Source organism: Mus pahari, chromosome 5, assembly GCF_900095145.1.
Source record: "Mus pahari chromosome 5, PAHARI_EIJ_v1.1, whole genome shotgun sequence".
In the NCBI taxonomy this organism is placed as follows: domain Eukaryota; kingdom Metazoa; phylum Chordata; class Mammalia; order Rodentia; family Muridae; genus Mus; species Mus pahari.
This window is the reverse complement of record NC_034594.1, coordinates 151,844,410-151,866,244: the sequence shown is the minus strand read 5'-3', so window position 1 is coordinate 151,866,244 and position 21,835 is coordinate 151,844,410. Positions and strand designations below refer to the sequence as shown.

Genomic DNA, 21,835 nt, shown 5'->3' with positions numbered 1-21,835 from the left:
TGATTATTACAGGAGGAAATATTCTTCTCCTTGTTCCGCTTCTATGCCAAACATGTCTGAATTTGACAAATTCTGCTGAGGCTGTCAAAAATCAATACAAAGTTAAAAGCCATTTGCTTAAGACTAGTCACAGCTATAAAGTCAGGGACAGGAATCTACACTAACTCAATTACTGGAAATAAAAATGTCAGGCCATTTTAAGTAGTGTCAATATGCAAAAGTATTCATGCAAGTCCAAACCAAAAAGAGGGGTAAAAGTCACTCAATTAATAACCATTTATTATTCAACTGAGGTAAACAATCCAAGATCAGTCCACGGAGTAGATGGGTGAGAAAGCAGACTGAATTAGGATAAGTACAATTTCACTTAGCAAATGCAGAGGAACTTAGAGGAGGGTGAGATTCCACAACACCAGGGCAGGGAAGGCAGAATCTACTGCCACAGCCTAACAGCAGCCACGCTCCGTCACTAAGGAATGCTGTCAGCAACACACACAGGGCCTCTTCACCATCTGATCTTCCAGTTCACTTGTCAATAAAAACCTAAGGAGAATGTTAGTTTTCTCTCACAAGCAACAAAATCATAAAAACAGCTGAGATATTTAGTTTAGGATAAGGTAGTATAATTTCCTGCTTTTAATGTACAGATATTTTATACTTGACAGTCCACATACACTCAGATAGGCTTATAGAAGAATTTCACATATCAAATACAGACGCTGTTTGTGCATTTTATGATTTGGTTAGTCTTCAAATGTTTAGACTTCGGAGCTGCTAACGACACTAAATTCAATGCCATGTTGGTTGAGTCTGTCAATCAACTTTGTTCTGGAGAAAGCTGCTCCAGGTGTAAAGACACCGCCCCTGTAAAACAGTAAACGGAGAATACAGTGCACATGGCTCTTCTCCAGCCCTCTCCTCTGTTGGACTAGCAATCACAGCACAACTCCTGAGAACCAATTCTTCACTCTGTCACAGCTACTTCTGGCTCCATTCCTAAAACCAGGCAAATGAGCACATAGCTCATATACCTGAATCTTCACACTCAAGAGGCCTAAATAAAAACATGAACTGGATTCACTCAGCCACTTAAACTTGAGGAGAATAAGTTTCTGTAACTATAATAGCCAATATTTAAAAAAATGCTAAATGATAAGTACTTGAAATTTTAAATTATTTACTACACACAACTTTTATAATTTGCTTTTTATCCAAAGGCTTCTGCATATTGGTGAGCATGGTTTAGTTCTAAGAGGACCAGGTAAACGCTCAGTAAGAGCACATACTCCATACCCACTGAGCAGCACCGAGACTCAGTTCCCAGCTAAGCCAGGGCTCTGCCCACAGGCAAATGTATACTCAGCACTGATGCGATAACACTGCTAACGGTCAACAAGGGCCGCCTCCTGGGGGCCGGTTCTGGACTTGAGCTTTTTTTTCCTTTATAAAGAACTGAAGCCAGCTTACAGGGTTCTCATTCACCTTCACAGTGACTCCAAAGGCAGATAGGAATTGTCCTTCAGATTGCTTTAACCTACACTTCTGGTTAGGAACAAAAGCAACTCGTTACAGACCCAAGACTTAAAATGAACTCAGAGTTAGCTAAAATGTGACACAGTTAAAAGACAACTTTTCATTAGAAGAAAGCCAAGCCTACCTTTTTGGAAGGTCAGAGGTGTCATTCAGAAAAGTCATGGCAGCCTGAACCATGGCTATGGGAGTAGCCACGTAGCCAGCCTCTGCAGAAAGGGTTGGGCAGAGAAAAGTGTTCATGAAGTGGACATAACCCCAAAACCAATGGTGCATTTCATGTCTAGCACTGAGTATACAGAAATTTTTTCAATAAATACTCTGGTCACTTAAAACAAAGATAATAATTGACATTTATATAGTCCAGGTATAACTGATTGGAACATCTGAGCTTTAGGCTTTGTTTTCTTCATATATCAGAATACATGAGCACGCATGTATGCACACACACTGCACGTGTGTGCACACACACACTGACATTATTATCCTGGAGGTAATTTTTTATTTGGCTCATTTTTTTTTTGTTTTTATGAGACAGGATCTCATTATATAGCCTTGCTAGGTCTAGCCTGGAACTCACAGATATCTGCCTGCCTCTGCCTCCCAAATGCTGAGGTTGGAGAGAGTCTCATAAACTATTTAGAGCACACCTGCAATTTGACATTACCCAGGACATGAGGTCAGGAGCAGAATCTGCCACTTATGTAACTGTTAGTATTCAAATGGTCTGATTTTCAGATTACAGACACTCCAGCTGTGCTATGGTCAGGAACTCTCTGTACTGAGTGCTCCAAGTCCTAAGGTCACGCAGTGAGCGACACCATCCCATCTGCACATTACAGGTGAGGCCGCTTCACCTTGTCTGAGCTCCTGGCTGAGCCAGTCACCCCCACTGGTTTTTAACTACGCTGACAACTCTCATCTTGGCTTTAGTCAGGCTAAACTGATCCCTCTTCATGTACTTAACAAAAAAAATAATCTTAGTCTGAAGTCTGTAATACAGTGAGGCACTGGCAGGTCCATTACTGCCACACAGTAATTGAAGCACAGTCAAACTATCTTTAAAAGCCAAGGTGTAATTTGAAAAGGAAGTGTGATGCAAAAAAAAAAAAAAGCCTGTCATCTGGCTTGATTAGTCCTGATCAGAGACTGCGGTACCTACCCTTCACCTTTGGCTCATGTGAGGGCTTGTCTCTGCATAGTGCTCTGAAAGTTTTTCAGTCTTTTGGGCAATGGATCCTTTTACCAACCTATCAAAAGTTACTATGCTCCTTTATAAAATATATGTGAATCTATATATTTTACAAAATTGGAAATTTTGGACCACAGATTTGACTCAATTATTTAAGTAAATATTTAAGTAAGAGACTGAAGCAGGTAAAAAAAAATCAGCTAACCTTCTTATTAATAATAATTAAAATTTGCCATTCTCAAACTTGAATAACTTAGCATGAAAAAGAAAGCTAGATGCATTAACAAAATTAGCTAATGTAAAAGCCTAAAACATCCTTAAGCCATTTACAAAATACCTGGTCCCTTCACTTGAGTGCAGATTCTGATATTTGGTTTGTTCTTTTCAACACAAGTGCCATGACTGTATCCTTGACCAAAGAATGTCATTGTAAATGATGTCTCATCCATCTGGGGAAGAAAAAGCAATGGGGGGTGCTTAATAATGTCATTTCTGTTTCCAACACAACAGACGCTGTTGTCCTATTTCACGAGACACCTCCCCCTCCTAAATCTGTTTTAATGGGTCTCAGAATTCTGTGACAGATTTTTCACTCAAGTTGCTTCTACTAAAAAGCTTGGTGGTGGTGGTGCATTTCTTTGATCCCAGTACTTGGGAGGCAGAGGCAGGCAGATCTCTGAGTTCGAGTCCAGCCTGGTCTCCAGAATGAGTTCATGACAGCCGGGGTACAAAAGAAACCTTGTTTCAAAAAACAAAACAAGCAAGCAAAAGCACTGATCTTGAACACTAAGAACCTTAAACTGCTACAGACAAATTGTCCACAAAACGGCTCCTTTTCTTCTGGAGGACTTAGGCTGCACTGTATCATAACCAGTCTTTAATATTGAACTTAAGGGGCCAACTGAGACAACAGTCCTGACTCTGCTCGTCCACTGTGGATTGAGTCTTGGTGGCAGTGTTTGGGATGATATTCTTTTAGCCTTCTGAGTTTTCTGGGTAGACGTGGTGACGTTACCAGATCAGCAAATGCCTTCCCCACTGCTTTGATGACACTGAGCACAACTCACAAAAGCAAAATGACAATGAAGGATAGAGAAGCCCTCAATACACATGGTTAGCCTGGGACACAAGGTATTTTTAATTTAAAAAAAATCAATATATTATCTGCTGTATCTCTTATCTTGTAACATGGGGCAGAAATTACTCCTCTGAACTACAAATTCTAATGACTGGTGTGTCAGGAAAGGAAAGGTGATAGGAACAGGGATAAGATAAAGAGGGGCTAGAGAGATGGCTCAGTGGGTAAGAGTGCCTGCTGTTCCTCCTAACACGTGTGTTGGGTGGTTCACAACTACTTGGAATTCCAGCTCCATGGGCTCCAATGCCCTTGCCCAGCCTCTGCAGGCCCCTGAACTCATGTGCGTACACCCACACACATAATTAAAACAAAAACACTGGCTTCGGGCTGGTGAGATGGCTCAGTGGGTAAGAGCACCCGACTGCTCTTCCAAAGGTGCAGAGTTCAAATCCCAGCAACCACATGGTGGCTCACATCCTTAACAAGATCTGACTCCCTCTTCTGGAGTGTCTGAAGACAGCTACAGTGTACTTACATATAATAAATAAATAAATCTTAAAAAAAAACCACACTGGCTTCAAAGTGATCCTCCACTGTGACTTAGAGGATGGCAGGACCACTTTACAGGCAAGAAATGCTGGTGCTGATGTGTTTGGAAGGAGCACAGAACACAGTTCTGTGGTTTAGAGATCTACCTGACAGGACAAAAGGAACAAATAGTGACTACAACCGCACTGGTGAAAAGATGTCCAAGTCAGCTCAAGTGTCACACTCCAAAGGCCTGCACTATGCTACCATAGCTTAACGTACCAAGGGAGGAATGATGAGGCAAAGAATTTAACCACGATTAACAATTTTTTTACTAAGCATAACTAAGGTCAAGAGAATATGTGAGGCCCTGAGATGTGCATATGATAGGTTCTGCCTTTCTTATAATGTACTGACAAGAGAAAATTATAAACAGGTTTAACAGCAAAAGAAGACACGGACTACGGGAGACAGGGAGAGTTCAGAAGGCAGCATATCAAATCTCTGGGGCAAAGGGCAGGAATCTTAAATGTATACATTTTTTTTTTTAAAGACTTATTTAGCTGGGTGATGGTGGCTCATGCCTTTAATCCCAGCACTCAAGCAGAGCCAGGTAAATCCCTGATTTTGAGGCCAGCATGGTCTATAGAGTGAGATCTAGGACAGCCAGGGTCACACAGAGAAACTCTGGTTGGAAAAAAAAGAAAGACATTTTTATTTTATGAGCATTTGCCTACATGTATATGTACACACACACACACACACACACACACACACACACACACACACACACACACGTCAGCATACATGCCTGATTCCTACAGAGGTCAAAAGGTGGCATCCGATCCCATGGAACTAGATTTACTTACTTTGAGACACTATGTAGATGATGGGACTGAACCCAGGTCTCCTGTAAAAGTAGCAGTGTTAACAGCTAAGCCATCTCTCCAGTCTCCTAGCTTATTTTTGTTTATTTGAGACAGGGTCTCACTATGTTGCCCAAGGTAGACTTGAACTCAAGCCCACGCTACCTCAGCCCTCCATTGATTGAAGAGCTTTGTGTGGACCCATTAGGGAAAGTCATTTCTCTGGCCTGGATGGAGATCTAATATTCCAAGCTACCCAAAGCGGAGTTAATCCAGTTGGGCCTGGCCTTGGGATCACATGTCAGGAAGGTGAGTTCACCTTAAACTATGCAAAAGAGATAGGAGACATCAAGACATAGATATTCAAGTCTATGATATTAGAGGTCCTGGCGTAAACAAAAACAAACAAACAGAAACAAACATTACCTGTTTTTGTGTTGGACCTTGTTTTGAAAAATAGCCAAAGGAAAAGAGCCATGGGAACTACAGGAAAAACAACAGCAAAAACAAACTTCAATAATATTGTCAAAACTTCACAAGCAGTATTTGTAAAGATTTAACTTAATAAAACGCTTACTTACTTTTATGAGAAGTTGTCTTCCAATGCTAAACTTCACAAAGAATAAGAAGAAGAGCCCTGCAAACATCAGCTTGATCACAGAGGTGATGCCTCCCACCGTTACGTAAGCAGCGTACTGGACCTAGTGCACAGGCAGGGGCGGAGTGTTACTCTCCTGCAGACAGACAGTGGCTATGCTGCTGCTCAGTCACAGCACTCAACAGAGAGCTCCGTAAGACTGCATTGTGCTCTGAACCTATTCAGAACTCAACACTGGGAGCCTAGGTTTTATTTTTTTATTTTTATTTTATTATTTTCTTTATTTACATTTCAAATGCTATCCTGAAAGTTCCCTATACCCCCCCCCCCCCCTGCTCCCCTAACCACCCACTCCCACTACTTGGCCCAGGCCTTCCCTTGTGCTGGGTCATATAAAGTTTGCAAGACCAAGGGGCCTCTATTCCCAGTGATGGCCGATTAGGCCATCTTCTGCTACATATGCAGCTAGATACACAAGCTCAGGGGGTACTGGTTAGTTCATATTGTTGTTCCACCTACAGGGTTGCAGCCCCCATCAGGTCCTTGGGTACTTTCTCTAGCTCCTCCATTGGGGACCCTGTGTTCCATCCAATAGCTGGCTGTGAGCATCCACTTTGGTGTTTGCCAGGCACTGGCATAGCCTTACAAGAGGCCGCAATATCAGGGTCCCTTCAGCAGAATCTTGCTGGCATGAGCATTAGTATCTAGGTTTGGTGGCTGATGATGGGATGGATTCCCGAATGGGGTAGTCTCTGGATAGTCCATCCTTTCGTCTTAGCTCTAAATTTTGTCTCTGTACTTATATCCTTTCATGAGTATTTTGTTCCTTATTCTAAGGAGGAGCCTAGGTTTTAAAGGAATTATTGCAAATGGCAACTAGCTTGTTCACTTAAACACCAAAGCTCACAAAATGTTTCTGAGTCTAGTAATAAGACATCAATTCTCTCTCTACGCTAAGAGAAAATACATTTCACCATTTCTTTCTTTCCTTTGAGGCAGGGTCTCATTCTATAACCTAGGCTACCAGTCTTAAGCTTACTACACAATCCAGACAGGCCCTGGACTTACAGGGTGGTCTTGAACTTATATAATTTTCCTACCTTAGCCTCCTGAATACTGAGCTTACAGGCATGAGCCACTACATCTAGTTCATTCTCCACCTTTTTAATCTGAGATCATTTCCCCTCATAGTCTCAGTGTGAGCAACTATTCACCAAAAGGAGTGATCTGGTATTCCAGTGTTAGAAAGGAGACCCAGGGGCAGGAGACAAGACATCTCCAAAAACCATTACAGAAACAGTTCTAGCAGAGATGGCTGGGTGCTGCTTGCTGAGCCTGCTACAGGCCAGGTTTGAATCACACACAAGGCTAGTACCACACCCATGACCTAATATTATACACTTTATTTACAAACTTGAACATCACAACTTTAAGACAATAAACATACTGGGGTACTAAAACAAACAGATTTACACGTTATTAAGATATGGCATGTTTACTTACTGGTGAGTCCTCTAAATTTTCATGTAAGTAACGCTGAGTCCTTTTCACAACAGATATATCAGATCCCAAAAAAGGAATGGAATATGAGCTCAGCTCTCTACAATAGCTAACTGGCCACCTGCAAGACAGAGCCATGAAAATGTTGCATTTCCTCCAATTATTACAATGATCACAACATGGACTAGTAAACTTCCAAATTAAAACACACAGAAGCCTTTCTTGGAGTGATTAGTTATGAGGCAGAATGTGCCTTTATTTCTATGTGTCTCCACTAGGTCTCCCTGTATTTCCCATACCTACACCCAAAGGAAGCTTTATTATTCTTCACACTCCTGACACATACATACAGGGTTTGATCCCATCAACTTCTCTATACACTGACTGAATTAAATACCACTAACAGCCAACTCTTATGTCCTGCCTGTCTAAGTTCTTACACATAAGGGCCACTCATGTTGACTATATTAAATGACCTTTTTTTCCCCCTTTGGTTTAGGTTTTCAGAGCCAGGGTTTCTCTGTGTAGCCCTGGCTGCCCTGGAACTTGCTCTGTAGACCAGGCTGGCCTCAAACTCAGAGATCCACCTGCCACTGCCTCCAGAGGAATTTAAGGCATGAGCCACCACTGCCTAGTCAAAGATGTAGTTTTATCATAAAAAACTGAACTGGAATTTAATTTTGATAGTGACAGATCTCATAAAATTCATTTTTAGAAGTATTATGTATATGAATATTAAAGTGATTAAACAGTATAATATGCTAATTACATTTTAACTTTGGAAATAATTCTAAACTTATCAAAAGCCTTCAAGCTTTTCTTAGTAGCACATTAATAACCAACCAAAAGCAATGCAACACATAGACTAGAAATAGTAAATAGGTTTAAAATTGATATACCTTCTTTTCAACTTTGTACCAATAATTGGGACAGGTTTCAGACATGATACACTCCGTAGTTTTCTTAAACTACCCTTATCGCCAAAACCATAAATTGCTGACTTCCAGGTTCCATCATGAATACACAACCCCTAAGAAAATATTTCACAAGTTAAACACATCTTACGGGCAATCACTGAAAGATAAGACCAAGTAACCTAGAGCAATTACATTTCACCTCCATTTGTGTAATTAATAATCTTGAGAGGAATTTTCATGGCCAACTAGGCAGCAATAACACTCATTGGCTTGGTTATACTCACCATTTACCCCAATGCAAGCTCGCTCTTCTTTCTCCATATTTATTCATGATGACTGGCACTAATGTGACAGTTTTCTGAACTGACATTTATTATACATAAATGTCTTAGAAGTGGACCATAGTAATTCACTCATATAACAAAGCAACTCACTATCTTTACTTCTAAACTTAAACATAGCAACTCTCAACACTAAAAGCATATAAAATTTAATCTAAACCTTTTTGTTTGTTTGTTTTTTGTTTGGTTTGGTTTGGTTTTTTTTTCAAGATAGGGTTTCTCTGTATAGCCCTGGCTGTCCTGGAACTCACTCTGTAGACCAGGCTGTCCTGGAACTCAGAAATCTGCCTGCCTCTTCCTCCCAAGTGCTGGGATTAAACGTGTGAGCCACCACTGCCCAGCAATCTAAATCTTTTTCAAGAGCCATGCATCACTTCCAAAATATTTGTAACATTAGTTTGAAAACAACAACTAAACAGGAAACTGACCTCAGGTCCTGTATTTACTGTCAGGAAGCTTTCTACAGCAGTCAAAGTACCTAAAGAAATAAGAGAATGTTAAAGGTAAGATCAAATGAAACTAAATTATCCAACCAGGACAAGTAATTAAACTATGTCAATTCAGGTGAGGGCATTTTTTTTTTTTTTNTTTTTTNTTTTTTTTGGTTTTCCAAGACAGGGTTTCTCTGTATAGCTCTGGCTGTCCTGGTACTCACTTGGTAGACCAGGCTGGCCTCGAACTCAGAAATCCGCCTGCCTCTGCCTCCCGAGTGCTGGGATTAAAGGCCTGCGCCACCAGGCCCGGCTGAGGGCATTTTTATTACGCTTACAATTGAAAAACTTTCAGAAAATCTTCACAGACAACAGTTTTATTACGTTTTTATCCACAGAGCAAGACAGAGTGAAGGCCAGGTGAACTCTCAGAAAGAGTTTAGCATAAATAACTGGTAGTGTTGACAAACTCTCCTGTAATATTTAAATTAAGAATGCTAAGAATCTTCTCCAGTAAGACAACAGCTTAATCTACTCATCCGGGACAGCTCGTCACAGCACTCAAAAGGAATCACTCTGTCTTATCATAATCGCTTTCAAGGACTTTTCAGTAATAATTGAAATTGACTACAAATGTTCAGAAAAAAAACACTCAACACTCCTTGTGGTAGCTTAAACATGGGCTGGGAATGTGGCTCAGTGGTAGAGCTCTTGTCTAGCATGTGCAATGCCCTAAGTTCAAATCCCAGCACCAAAAACAAACAAACAAAAAACCAAATCAAATAAACAAAACAGCCGGGTGTGGTGGCGCACACCTTTAATCCCAGCAATTGGGAGGCAGAAGCAGGCGGATTTCTGAGTTCGAGGCCAGCCTGGTCTACAAAGTAAGCTGCCAGGGTTATACAGAGAAACCCTGTCTCAAAAAACAAAAACAAACAAACAAAAAACAAAACAAAAAAAGCACACAACAATACTTAAAGCTATTTAAACAAACAAGCAAATATAACATGGCTAGGGATGCAGCTCAAGATATCAAGAGTGCTGACCTAGACATGATGGCGAAACCCACAAAGCCCCCTTACAGACCAGTCATTACCGTTCATCTGGTTCCTGGTGTATAGCACTCCTAGATCTGCCGGGATGGAGTCAAAGCCACTGCTTCCAATGATATAAACTCCCTTCTCTGCAGCTTTCTCATGATACTTCGCATGCATTAGTTCCAGAAACTAAAAAACCCAGGACAGAAATGTCAATCAGTTTATAGAAACACCTAGTCCGATATTAAATGATTTATCTTAACAACAAAGCCATTAAACTGGAAATGCCAACCAATGTGGCTCTACAACCCAGTATTAACTGTCAGGTAGTTTTCAGTTGTTTGACAAATACCAACCCCAAGCAACAATGTGACAAAGCACAGCATGAATGTAAGTCTGTGTGAGGGTGTGAGTTACATACAGTTGTGAGCCACCATAAGGTTGCTGGAAATTGAACTTAGAATCTCTGCAAGAGCTGCCAGTGCTCTTAACCACTGAGTCATCTCTCCAGCCCCCAGATATGTTTTTAAAGAGTATTATAAAGTTTTTAGCATAGTGTTTGGCAAATGGCAAATAAATATAACCATTTAAAAATATTACTATATAATGTATGCTGGGGATTGACCTCCGGGTGTCACACATATGAAGTACATGGTCTACCACCTAACCCATCTCATTTAATGCTTTTAATTGTTTTTTCTTTTTTTCTGAAATAAAGCTTTACTGTGTAGCCCTGGATGGCCTCAACCTCAATTATGTAGACTAGGCTGGTCTTGAACTCACAGAGATCCTGCTTCCTTTGGTTTTGGTTGTTTTGAGTCAGGGTCTCTTGAAGCCTATGTTAGGCTTGACTAAAATAGCCTTGACCAACTCAGCCGCTGAACTCCACATCCTGAGCTCCAGAGCATGGGCATGTGCCATCATGCCCTGTTTATGCGGTACTGTGAATGGAGTCCAAGGTTGGGAAGGTATGCTGGTTTGAAAATGCTTGTCCCCAGGGAAGTGACATTGTTAGGGGGTGTGGCCTTGTTGGAAGAAGTGTGTCAAGGTGGGGGTGAGCTTTGCAGTCCTATGTGCAGGTTCCCCCCAGTGCAGAGGGAGCTTCCTGTTAGCTGCCTGTGGAAGACAGTCCCCTTCTGCTGCCTGTGGATAGAGTTGTAGAACTCTCAGCTCCTTCTCCAGCACCATGTCTGCCAGGATGCTGCCATGCTTCCCACCATGATGATAATGGACTGAACCTCTGAAACTGTAGGCCAACCCCAATTAAATGTTGTCCTTTATAAAAGTTACCTTGGTCATGGTGTCTCTTCACAGCAATGGAAACCCTAAGACAGCATGCTAATCAAACATCCTACCATGTAAGCTACATGTCCAGCCCAAGTTGAGGAAATTTTATATTTATTTTTCTGTGAAGTTGTAACAGCACCTACTTTTAAAAAGGGAACTTATAATGAAAAACTTATCAAGAGATACAGTCTGAGAATTACCCACAACATACATACTACTTTAATAATTAAGCTTATAGTATTCAGTAACTATAAAAACCAGCAGATCAACACACAAAGGAAATAACAATAGAACATTTTAAGAGAACTGAAGCTAAGATCTTACCAGTGCTCTCCCTCAAGTTAGGAAAAGGATACCATGAAAATACCACCTCTAAATACTAGGAAGCTGTCAGCATCGAAATGTCTACAGAATGCTACTGAATATGCTTGCACTTCACAGAGAATTCATTTGTGGGTAATTTTGTTTTCTTATTTTTGATTTACATACCTGAGGTTCCCCACAGATGTCAATACAACTTGTTCCATTTTCAATACATGCTTTTACTACAGGTTCTCCATAAAAGCGATACTAGGGAAATAAAGAAAACCAATGTGTTATTCTTACTTCACAAGCTTAACTGAACCAAAGACCATTTTACAGCTGGGAAAATGGCTCAGTGGTTAAGTGCCTGCCAAACATGCATTAGGACCGAGTTCAGATCCCTAGAACCCATGTAAAGAGCCTGACATGGTACTGCATGTAACACATAACATATGTGTATATCCCAGCGCTCCTGAGGTGAAATGAAAGGTGACATGCCAATGTCTGGAAGATCATGGGCCAGCTACCCTGGTATATGCAGGAGCAAGAAAGAGATTGTTTCAAACCAAGTCTGATCCCAGGGTTGTTCTCTGACCATATGTGTACCATACTGTACACACACACACACACACACACACACACACACACACACACANAGAGAGAGAGAGAGAGAGAGAGAGGATTTCACAAGCAAAATGCCACTTTACTCTTAGAAGTACAACCTTAAGTTATCAAAAAGCCAAATGCTGGGCTGATAAGATAGTTTAGTAGGTAAAAGCACCAACTATCAATCTTAAGAACCTGAGTTTAATCCTAGTGACACATGGTGAGATAGAATTGACTCCTTAAATTGTTCTCTAACCTACACACACACAGAGAGAAAAAAAGTTAACACAGCACAAAGATAAACTGGGAAAATAAGGCAACTGTGATGTGTGGCCTCTCACTGTACATAAAGGAGCTATGGAACCAGAAGCTCGAATGCTAATCTCTAACTAAGGGTGAAATGCAAAGCTCTCCAGAAGAAATAATTTACTTGAATTAGAGCCAAAAGAAAAAGGACTTGTAAGGAAAAGGAAAATAAATAAAAGCAAAAGTATATGCAGATATAGAAAAGAGAATTGCTATTACTAAAAGCACAACCTGGCTGAGCCAGAAGTAGTAAGAAATGAGTCTGGAAAGAAATATAGTGGCCAGATGAGGAATGACAAAGAGTGTCAGGTTAGCAGTTCCAACCGGAAGGTTTTTTGTTTGTTTGTTTTTGTTTTGTTGTTGTTTTTAGTATAGAATAGAGTTTATTCAGGGCCTGGGGAGGGGAGTTAAGAAGGTAGTAGAGGCAGAGAAAGGCAGAGAGGGAGAGAGTAGAGAAGTAGAGGCCATGACCACGTGGAGAGAGAGGGAAAGGGAGTGGGGAGAGATGGAGCAAGGGGACAAGGGAGAGAAGCAGGAATAAGAGAGAGTAAGAGAACAGGAGAAGTGGAAGGGTTTAAACAGGACACACACACACACACACACAGTTGGGCGGGGAGGAGATCGACCTGGGAGCACTCCTCCCTTCACCAGGCTGCTCAGATGAGCACATGTGAGCAGGGCCAGTGGTGTGGGTGCATAGCACTCACATTTTATCTTCTGTGATTAACATCTCTCTACATACAGTTTTTGAGTTTGAAAGCTCGGAGTGTTCTTTCAACCCACTTCCCTGTAAGTCAGCAAGTTTTGCCAAATCTGTCTCCTAAAAATTTGTCAAGTCCAGATTATATTGCTTTTTACCTAACTTTTTTTTTAAAGATTTATTTATTTATTATATGTAAGTACACTGTAGCTGTCTTCAGACACTCCAGAAGAGGGCTTCAGATTTCATTATGGATGGTTGTGAGCCACCATATGGTTGCTGGGATTTGAACTCAGGACCTTTGGAAGAGCAGTCGGTGCTCTTAACCACTGAGCCATCTCGCCAGCCCCTTACCTAACTTTCTACACAAAGCCCCCAATCACTTCACAGTAACTAATCTAGACTAATTCCCAAAGAAATACCCAACTCTTATTTAACATAAGAGTAGAGTCCAGCCTCGCCCTCTGCCCACTTACATCGGCTGTCTACTCAGACTCTGGAGTCCAAACTTATCTCTTCACAGTTCTGAGCATCCTGCCGCGCCACAGCCCTTAGTTCTCATGTCCCTGCAGCCCTGAAGATGTAACGTCACACCCAGTAGTGTCTGCTTCTGCCACCTAGACCAACCTCCTCCTGCCCTGCTTCTGATGGGCTGGTTCCCAACCCTACAGCCTGTGTCTGAGCTGGCAAGACACAGCTCTTAGGCTCTACCCACAAACCCCCAAATACTAACAAGCATTAATAACTACTTAAGACAAGAGTAGTTCCTTAAAGAAAGTGCATATTTTCCTTTTGGCCACAACACATCTTCCTCTCCCTGTTTTGTCACACAGCCACTTACCCACTGGGTAATCCGAGAAATATCCCACTAACTTATCCCTATTTTATTATGCTGCAAATAGTTTCCTTTATTGGGACTGAAGAGATTGCTCAGTGGTTAGAACACCTGCTATTCTGTCAGAGGACTTAATCAGTCCCCAGCTCCCACATCACTCAGCTGTAACCACAGCTCCAGGGCAGCTGGCACCTTCTCCTGGTCTCTACAAGACTCTGCACAGAGATGGTAGACATATACATATACATAAATAAAAATAAAATGATAAGCCGGGCGTGGTGGCGCATGCCTTTAATCCCAGCACTTGGGAGGCAGAGGCAGGTAGATTTCTGAGTTCGAGGCCAGCCTGGTCTACAAAGTGAGTTCCAGTACAGCCAGGGCTACACAGAGAAACCCTGTCTTAAAAAAACCAAATAAATAAATAAATAAATAATAATAAAATAAAATAAAAAATAATAAATAAATAAAATTATAAGGTTTTTTTTTTTTTTTCAGTAGTTCCCTGGGCTTGTGCAAGGTGCTCAGAGACTCGGAGTAATAATCTTTGCTCTCAAATCAGTTCTCCGCACTCCATGTTCTAAGCCTGTAGGCTTGCAGGTAGGTGTATCTCCACCAAGGGTATACAAATTGAACCACTGACAGAACATATGAGAACTTTTATTCATGCTAATTCTGGGTCTAGAAGAATTATTGATCCTTGAAGTGTAGATTAACATCTTGGGTGTCAAGTGGTTACAGTTACAAGGGGTACTCTCAGAAGCTTGAGAGTTCCCGATCACAACGGGCCGCCATGATAGCATCCTTCATTGAGCTATTGTCCCCTACTGCTACCTAAGGCTTGCTCACACGTCTACCTAAGGCTTGCTCACACACGTCTAACAGAGAAGAGAGTCTGAAGCTTGAGCTCTAAAGCCTGGGCTTTAGAGACAGAAGTGAAGATCTAACACTGGAGATGGGAGAAATGGATGGGGGAGAAACACTGAAGGAGAATCCTAAGCTGATAGTGAGTTACAGGACAGCCTAGGGTTATCAAATAATATATCTCAAAAATTAAAGAAAAGGATTAAGAAAAGGAAGAAAATTCTAGCTCAAATGCAGAGAAGTGGTTTAAGATGAGCCCCTGGTAGGACTGGACTTGAAAGAGCGCTTCCACGGAACAGGGAGGGAAGCCTGGGAAGAAGTGGATTCCGGAGGTAATAGGAACCCCTCCGAGGAGTCTGCTCTAAAACAGCACATAGAAACGGGTTACCAGGGTTTACAAAATCAAGAGTCTTTAAAAAGATGAGTGCCAGAAGTGCCTAAATGCTGACAGAGAAGACCAACAGGGGCTCACAACCCCTGAGAAAGTAGTAAATGACGCTGTCGCTGTGCCCTCTGTGTGTGTGTAGCTCTCCCATGCTACCATGATCTGATGTCCTCCTCTGGCCTGTGAGCTCACATACACATACACCACATCATCATCATCATCATCATCATCATCATCATCTTAAAAAGAATCCGATAAAAATGAAAAGTTGGGGCTGGTGAGATGGCTCAGGGAGTAAGGGCATCGACTGCTCTTTCAAAGGTCCTGAGTTCAAATCCCAGCAATCACATGGTGGCTCACAACCATCCGTAAAGAGATCTGATGCCCTCTTCTGGAGTGTCTGAAGACAGCTACAGTGTACTTACATATAATAAATAAATAAATCTTTAAAAAAAAAAAAAAAGAAAAGTTAATACATGATCCAATAAAGTTAAGAAAATATATAATTATAAACATAAAGCCTTCAAATGTTGTGACCAACAGACACAGGAGCTTTTTCCTTGTGACAAGAGATGAGGGCAGAGACCAGGTGCTGCATGGAGGTAAACAAGTAAACAGGCAGATCTGGTAATATAAAGACAAAAGACTTCTGTCCTGGCAGTTTCTAGTTTCACAGGAAAAACTGGCTCATCCCTATAACCTAGTGTCAGGAGAGACTGTGGCAGGACAACTGCAAGTTGAGGCTAGGCTGGGCTGCAAGCAATATCCTTTCAAAGAAAAAGGGAAGGAATAAAGAAAGGGAGGGAGGGAGGGAAGCAAGGAGGGGAGAGGAAGGGAGGGAGGGGAGGAGGGAGGGAGGAAGGAAGAGAGGGAGGGAGGGAAAGTACTCAGGTCAGAGTGCAAAGGAAAAAGTTGTGAAACCTTTGCTTCAGAGTAGACTAGAACACCCAAGGGGTACAGACCCAGCACAGAGCTTGTAACTGCGGGATCTGCTGTAAGGCCAGTTGGCTCAGGCAGGCTCACATTCAGTGACAACCTGAACAGGGTTGGATTTTTCTAGAATATTGAGCAAGGAAGGATTAAGTCTTACAATGATGACAACAAGATAGAAACTTGCTTGAATCTCAGCCTGATAGATATCAGAGCTAGCTAACAATGAGAATATAGAGGTTAACATTTTAGATGTTTAGTTCTCCAACATATTGCCAATTATGATGGCTTCTTCAGATCAGTAGATATAATCAACAGTCAGTCATCTAGCTACAGTCATCTTGCTACAGGTCAAAGTTTAGAAGGGGCCTTTCATACCCAATATCCAATATAAGGGCAAGGGCTGTTTCCTTTTAAAACACTAAATTACACTTTGAGCTCAACCACTTTTTTTTTTTTTTTTAAAGACAGGGTCTTGTTAGCTTGAGAAGAGACAGCTCTGGCCTCCAAGGCTCTGGACTGCTAGTGTGAGCCACCACATCACCACATCCAGATGACCCCACCACTTTAACCACCTTCGCTACAGCTTTAATGTGTGTCTGGTCTGGACCATCCTGCTGTTGGCATATTAGCTATTCATCTCAGAAGCTGAATAACTTAAAAATGAAATCAGACCTCCGATGTCACTTGATTACATTAAAAGAAATGCAAATCCTAACCCCAGCCTATAAGACTCCACGTGATCTGCCTCCTGAATATTTCAACATCCGTCCTATCTCTGCTGGCTACCAACCTCAGCCACACTATCTTCTTCAACTTCAGTCTCACCAAGCACAGTCTCACCTAGAACCTTTGCACCTACTCTCCACAGAACATTTCTTTTTTTTTTTTTTTTTTTAAAGCTTTATTTATTTATTATATGTAATTACTCTGTAGCTGTCTTCAGACATTACAGAAGAGGGCATCAGATCTTGTTACAGATGGTTATGAGCCACCATGTGGTTGCTGGGATTTGAACTCAGGACCTTTGGAAGAGCAGTCGGGTGCTCTTACCCACTGAGCCATCTCACCAGCCCCTCCACAGAACATTTCAACAAGTATACAGCTTACTCTCTCCCTTTATTCTGATCTCTGTTCAATGTCAATTCCTTAGAAACACTTTGAGAGAGTATGAGAGCTGGGGGAACATTCCCTTAATCCTAGCACTCAGGAGGCAGAGGCAGGTGGATCTCTGAGTTCAAGATCAGCCTGGTCTGTAGAGGGAGTTTTGAAGAGCCAGGGCTATATGGAGGGGGAGGGGAAGGGGAGGGAGAAAGGGAGGGAGAGAGGAGGGGGAGGGGGAGAGACTGGTATGCAAATACCTATATCTGTTCTGCTTCATATATTTGACTTATTATATTTCTATATGCCCCACAAAAATGTAAACTCCATACATAATTTTCTGTTCATGATTGTCCCACTTGCCCAGAATAATGCACTTTACAATGAATGAATAAATAAGTTTGCTTTTAGCTTCTACCTCTTCTATCCTTTAAAATATCTACATAATAATACAAGAGTAAAGCAAAGAAGCTGGGACTGTAAATGCAAACATTTAAAAAGTCAAATGACATGTATTTACTGTGTATGGAAGTGTATGCACACATGCATGCATGCATGTACCCATGCTAAGGTGCAAGTGTGCCAATCACGGGACACCTTTTGGGGACCAGTTCTCCCCTTCCACCGTATGAGTCTTGGAGACTGAACAAAAGTTGTCAGGTTGCAGGGCAAATACCTTTACCCACTGAACCATCTTTCTAGCTCATCAAACTTTTATTTTATTTTTACATTAAAGAGGGGGGGTACAGGGTAAGGGGTGCCAATCAGCACATTCTCTGAATACAGTCTCAAAGACCTGTCACTATTTTGGAAGACTCATATCAATGAAAAGACTTCCCTGTGGATGAAGGCCTTCAATCTGTCATCTGTCCTCCACCCTTGTGTCCCTCTAGAATGTAAAATACCAGATTTTGTTAGGAATGAATGGGTTGTTTGTTCTGATACAAAGAAAGGCTGGCTACTTACCGGTCCTACGCAGTTGAGGACAAGTGTCGCCTGTTTAGCCATTTCATCAAGCGAGGCTGGATTATTGATATCACAGATTATTACTCCAACTTCAGATGACAGTGATGCTCTTCCTAAAGTGAAAAACACAATCATTAAGTCCAAGTCCACGTGAGCCCGCCTAGATCACGTTCTTATAGTGATCAGTGATGGCAACTTTACACTGAAGACTTTCAACCATGCAAACTTTGTCATCTGTTAACATGCTGAGTAGATGTCCGTGCTGACTTCCTTTCCATCAAGACATTGCTATTACAAAAACAGCTCCTAAACAACTATATCTGACCCAATTCTAGAAAGTAGAAGGAGACTGTCAGCACTCAGCACCACAAGAATTAAGGAGGACTTGGAAACCAATTCACTTTCTAGTAGTTTTAAAGAATTATCATTTTACTAAATTGTGTGTGTGCATGTGCGCACTTCAGTGCAGGTGCCCAAGGAGACCAGAGGTAGCAGATCTTCCCTGAAGCTGGAGTTACATGGGGTTGTCAGTCACCCAACTTGGGTGCTAGGATCCTCAGCAAGAACAGTACATGTTCTGAACTGCTGGGACATCTTGCTAGCCCTGTGATTTCATTTTTAAGTAGTCCAACCTATATAAAATCATCCAAGCTTATAAGGAAATAACTGGAACTAATTGACCCAATAGAGCCATGCAAGTCTCCACTGATTAGGCATTCTAATCTAATGTGGGCAGTGTAGAGGGTAAGAAATTAGGTTATAATTATTCTCTGCCTTCCTAGTGCTGTGACCCTTTAATCCAGTTCCTCATGTTGTAGTGACCCCCAACCATAAAAATTATTTTCGTTGTTAATGTATAGCTGCATTGTTAATGTATAGCTGTAATTTTGTTACTGTTGTCAATCATAATCTAAGCATCTGTGTTTTCCGATGGTCTCAGACCCCCGGGAAACCGTCATCCGACCTTCAAGGGGTCTGCAGTCCACCGGTCTCTGAGAACCACTGCTATACTCTCACTGAGGGAAAGTAAAAGGAACAATGTATTTTAATAATGGCCTGTTTTCCAGAAAACAACATATGTCCAAAACTTCTCTGTCAAGGTTCTGTGTGTTAGCAGTGGCAGCATTAAGAGTTACAGGAGAACCCAATTTGCATGCTATTTTCTAACCACAAAACAAAAGGCTGTGTTCCCTTGCCCTGACAAGGCTCAGTGTGGAACCATAAAACTGAATAGAAAAAATGCAGAACAAGTATGACTTGTCCTGGGTGGAGATTTAGTTGTCAAACTCCAAGGCTATGGGGTTCTAAGTCGGGTGCTTCCCCAAAGCAGAAAGGTTGGATGTGTGTGTGTGTGTGTGTGTGTGTGTGTGTGTGTGTGTGTGCATGTCCCTCCTCACTCCCATGTGTGCATCATAACACTTAGGACAAGGCCTAGTATGGAAAATACTACTCAATCAACATGCTGACTAGAAGCTGAAAGAATAAGTAAACATCCAAAACTTAAAAAGAAAAAAAAATTCCCACATCTTTATGAAGAGTAAGACTATTGGAGCGGAGGGTGAGGCAAGGGGATCAGTAGGTCCAGGCCAGCCCACACTGCCTCAAGCAATTAAAGTGAGAACTGTGGGAGGATTTCGACAAGCAAAAACACAAACTAAAAAACCAGAAAAACACAAAAAATAAAAAGCAAGCAGCTAGCGGGGTAACTCAGAAGCACAGTGTATACGTTTACCACGTTCAGAAGTGCTGAGCTAAAGCTGTATCACCAGACCACAAAGATAGGTGCACTATAATACTGTTAGTACAACTCGGCTTTCTTAATTGTCCCCAAGAGGCAAACTACAATGGACCTCCAAGAAATCCGTGTCTTATTTCCCTTTCCCACAAGTACCAAGAACCCTTCAAACCCATCAGAACAACAGAGATGGACAGATGAGCCACCAAAGTTCTGGACTATCTTGACAGTGGAGATCCCCAAACTGGGAGGGGGAGAAAAGCCTGTTCTTCTTTTTTTTCCCTTTAATTTAGGGGCGGAACAAGGCCCGGCCCGGCCCGGAGGCGTCCGGTCCTCTGGCAGGGCTCGAGGCAGGCGCACTCAGGGGAGACGCCCCTCGGCGACCTGCGCCCGGCCCGGTCCGGCCCTGCCCACCCCGCCGACCCCGCCGACCCCGCCGACCCCGCCGACCCCGCCGACCCCGCCGCGTTACCCAGCTTCTGGGCAGCCTTCTCCAGCACTTGCTGCAGCTTCTCCTTGGAGCGGCCCGCCACGGCCCAGGGCAGGCGGGAGCTCGGCTCCGAGGCTATCTGCTCCCGGGCCACCTCCTCCGTCACGAACTGGCCGGTGAAGCCAGAGGCACCGAACACCACCAGGTGGAAAGGCCTCTGCTCCGTCGCCATGACGAGTCCACTGCGAGCCGCAGCCCGGGGCGGGCTGAGTCCACCGCGCCTGCGCCTCAGGCCGGGACCCCAGTACCGGGCGCAGCAACCGCCGCTGTCCTGGCCGCCGTCGGCGCGGCTACAGCGCCCGGCTCCCTTCAGCCCACGCGCGGGCCACGCCCACAGCCACGCCCACGCCTCCTCGCGACCCGGCTGCTGCGCGGCATCCCGGGCCGCCGCCCGGTGCTGCGCCGCCACATTCGGCTCGGGCTGCACGTCCGCCTCGCTGGCCGACAGGAGCGGTCGGCGGCCCATGCTGCCCGCGGCCCGGCGACCCGCATCAATCTGGCTACCCGAGGCATCGCGTCCTCTCGGTCCCCCTGAAGCAGGACCAGGGCGGGCCGGTTCTTCCCGCTTCTCCGGGATAATTGCGAAAAGAGAAGGCCGGGGGGCGGGGGTCGCCCACGCCGATACTGGAGCTTGGAAGCCCGGGTGGAGGCGGAGAAGCTTATTAGCAATAAGGAACGCTGGTGACACGGGCTGAGTGCCCTGGACTGTCATCCAGCCTTTCTGATGGTGAATTTGTCAGGGACCATTGCTTTGGACTAGGTTTCATTTAAAAAAAAAATTTTTTTTTTTTAATTTGTTGATGCGTCTGTGTGTCTTGTCTGTGCACACACGCGTGCCACAGGAGCCAGAGGACAACTAGTCTAGGGATCAAACCCAAGATGTCAGGCGCTTGTACCTACTGATCTATTCTGGGAGCTGCTAAAGACCAAACTTAATCCTGCTAATTGAGACGTGTTTTAGATAGCAAAATGTCCCGGGGGGTGGGGGTGTTACAGCAGCTAGGCTAGGGTATTTAAATGACCACTATCCTACAAAGCCACTCATTTGCCTCATTGATTTTTTTTTTTTTCTTCTGTAAATATCACTTGACTTGAATGCAGTTCTGGATTTCTTAGACACAGTTCTGGTTTTAAGGGCTGCCCAAATTGCTGATTATTGTTGAGTGGTTTTTGTTTGTTTGTTTGTTTCCCTTTGTCTTAAACTTGCTTAAAGTTTTGTTGCTTTTGTTTCCAGACAGATTCTCTATGGCCTCAGAATCTGGGTCCTCTGGCAAAGTCTCCTGAGTCCTGGAATTACAAGCCTTCTACCCCA

General features: G+C 43.0%; 1 protein-coding gene across 1 annotated transcript; it reads right to left on the bottom strand.

Moving 5' to 3' along the window:
- Positions 1-261: 261 nt before the first annotated feature.
- Positions 262-20,835, bottom strand: Sccpdh (saccharopine dehydrogenase (putative)). The gene is made up of 12 exons (XM_021197785.2): positions 20,506-20,835; positions 18,299-18,411; positions 11,795-11,875; positions 10,078-10,207; positions 8,979-9,028; positions 8,192-8,322; positions 7,296-7,413; positions 5,776-5,895; positions 5,621-5,677; positions 3,060-3,171; positions 1,658-1,739; positions 262-864 (listed from the first exon to the last, which is right to left on the bottom strand). Exons 1-12 carry the CDS (start codon positions 20,693-20,695, stop codon positions 759-761), a joined length of 1,290 nt encoding a protein of 429 aa, XP_021053444.1. The 5' UTR covers positions 20,696-20,835; the 3' UTR covers positions 262-758.
- Between the last annotated feature and the right edge of the window lie 1,000 nt (positions 20,836-21,835).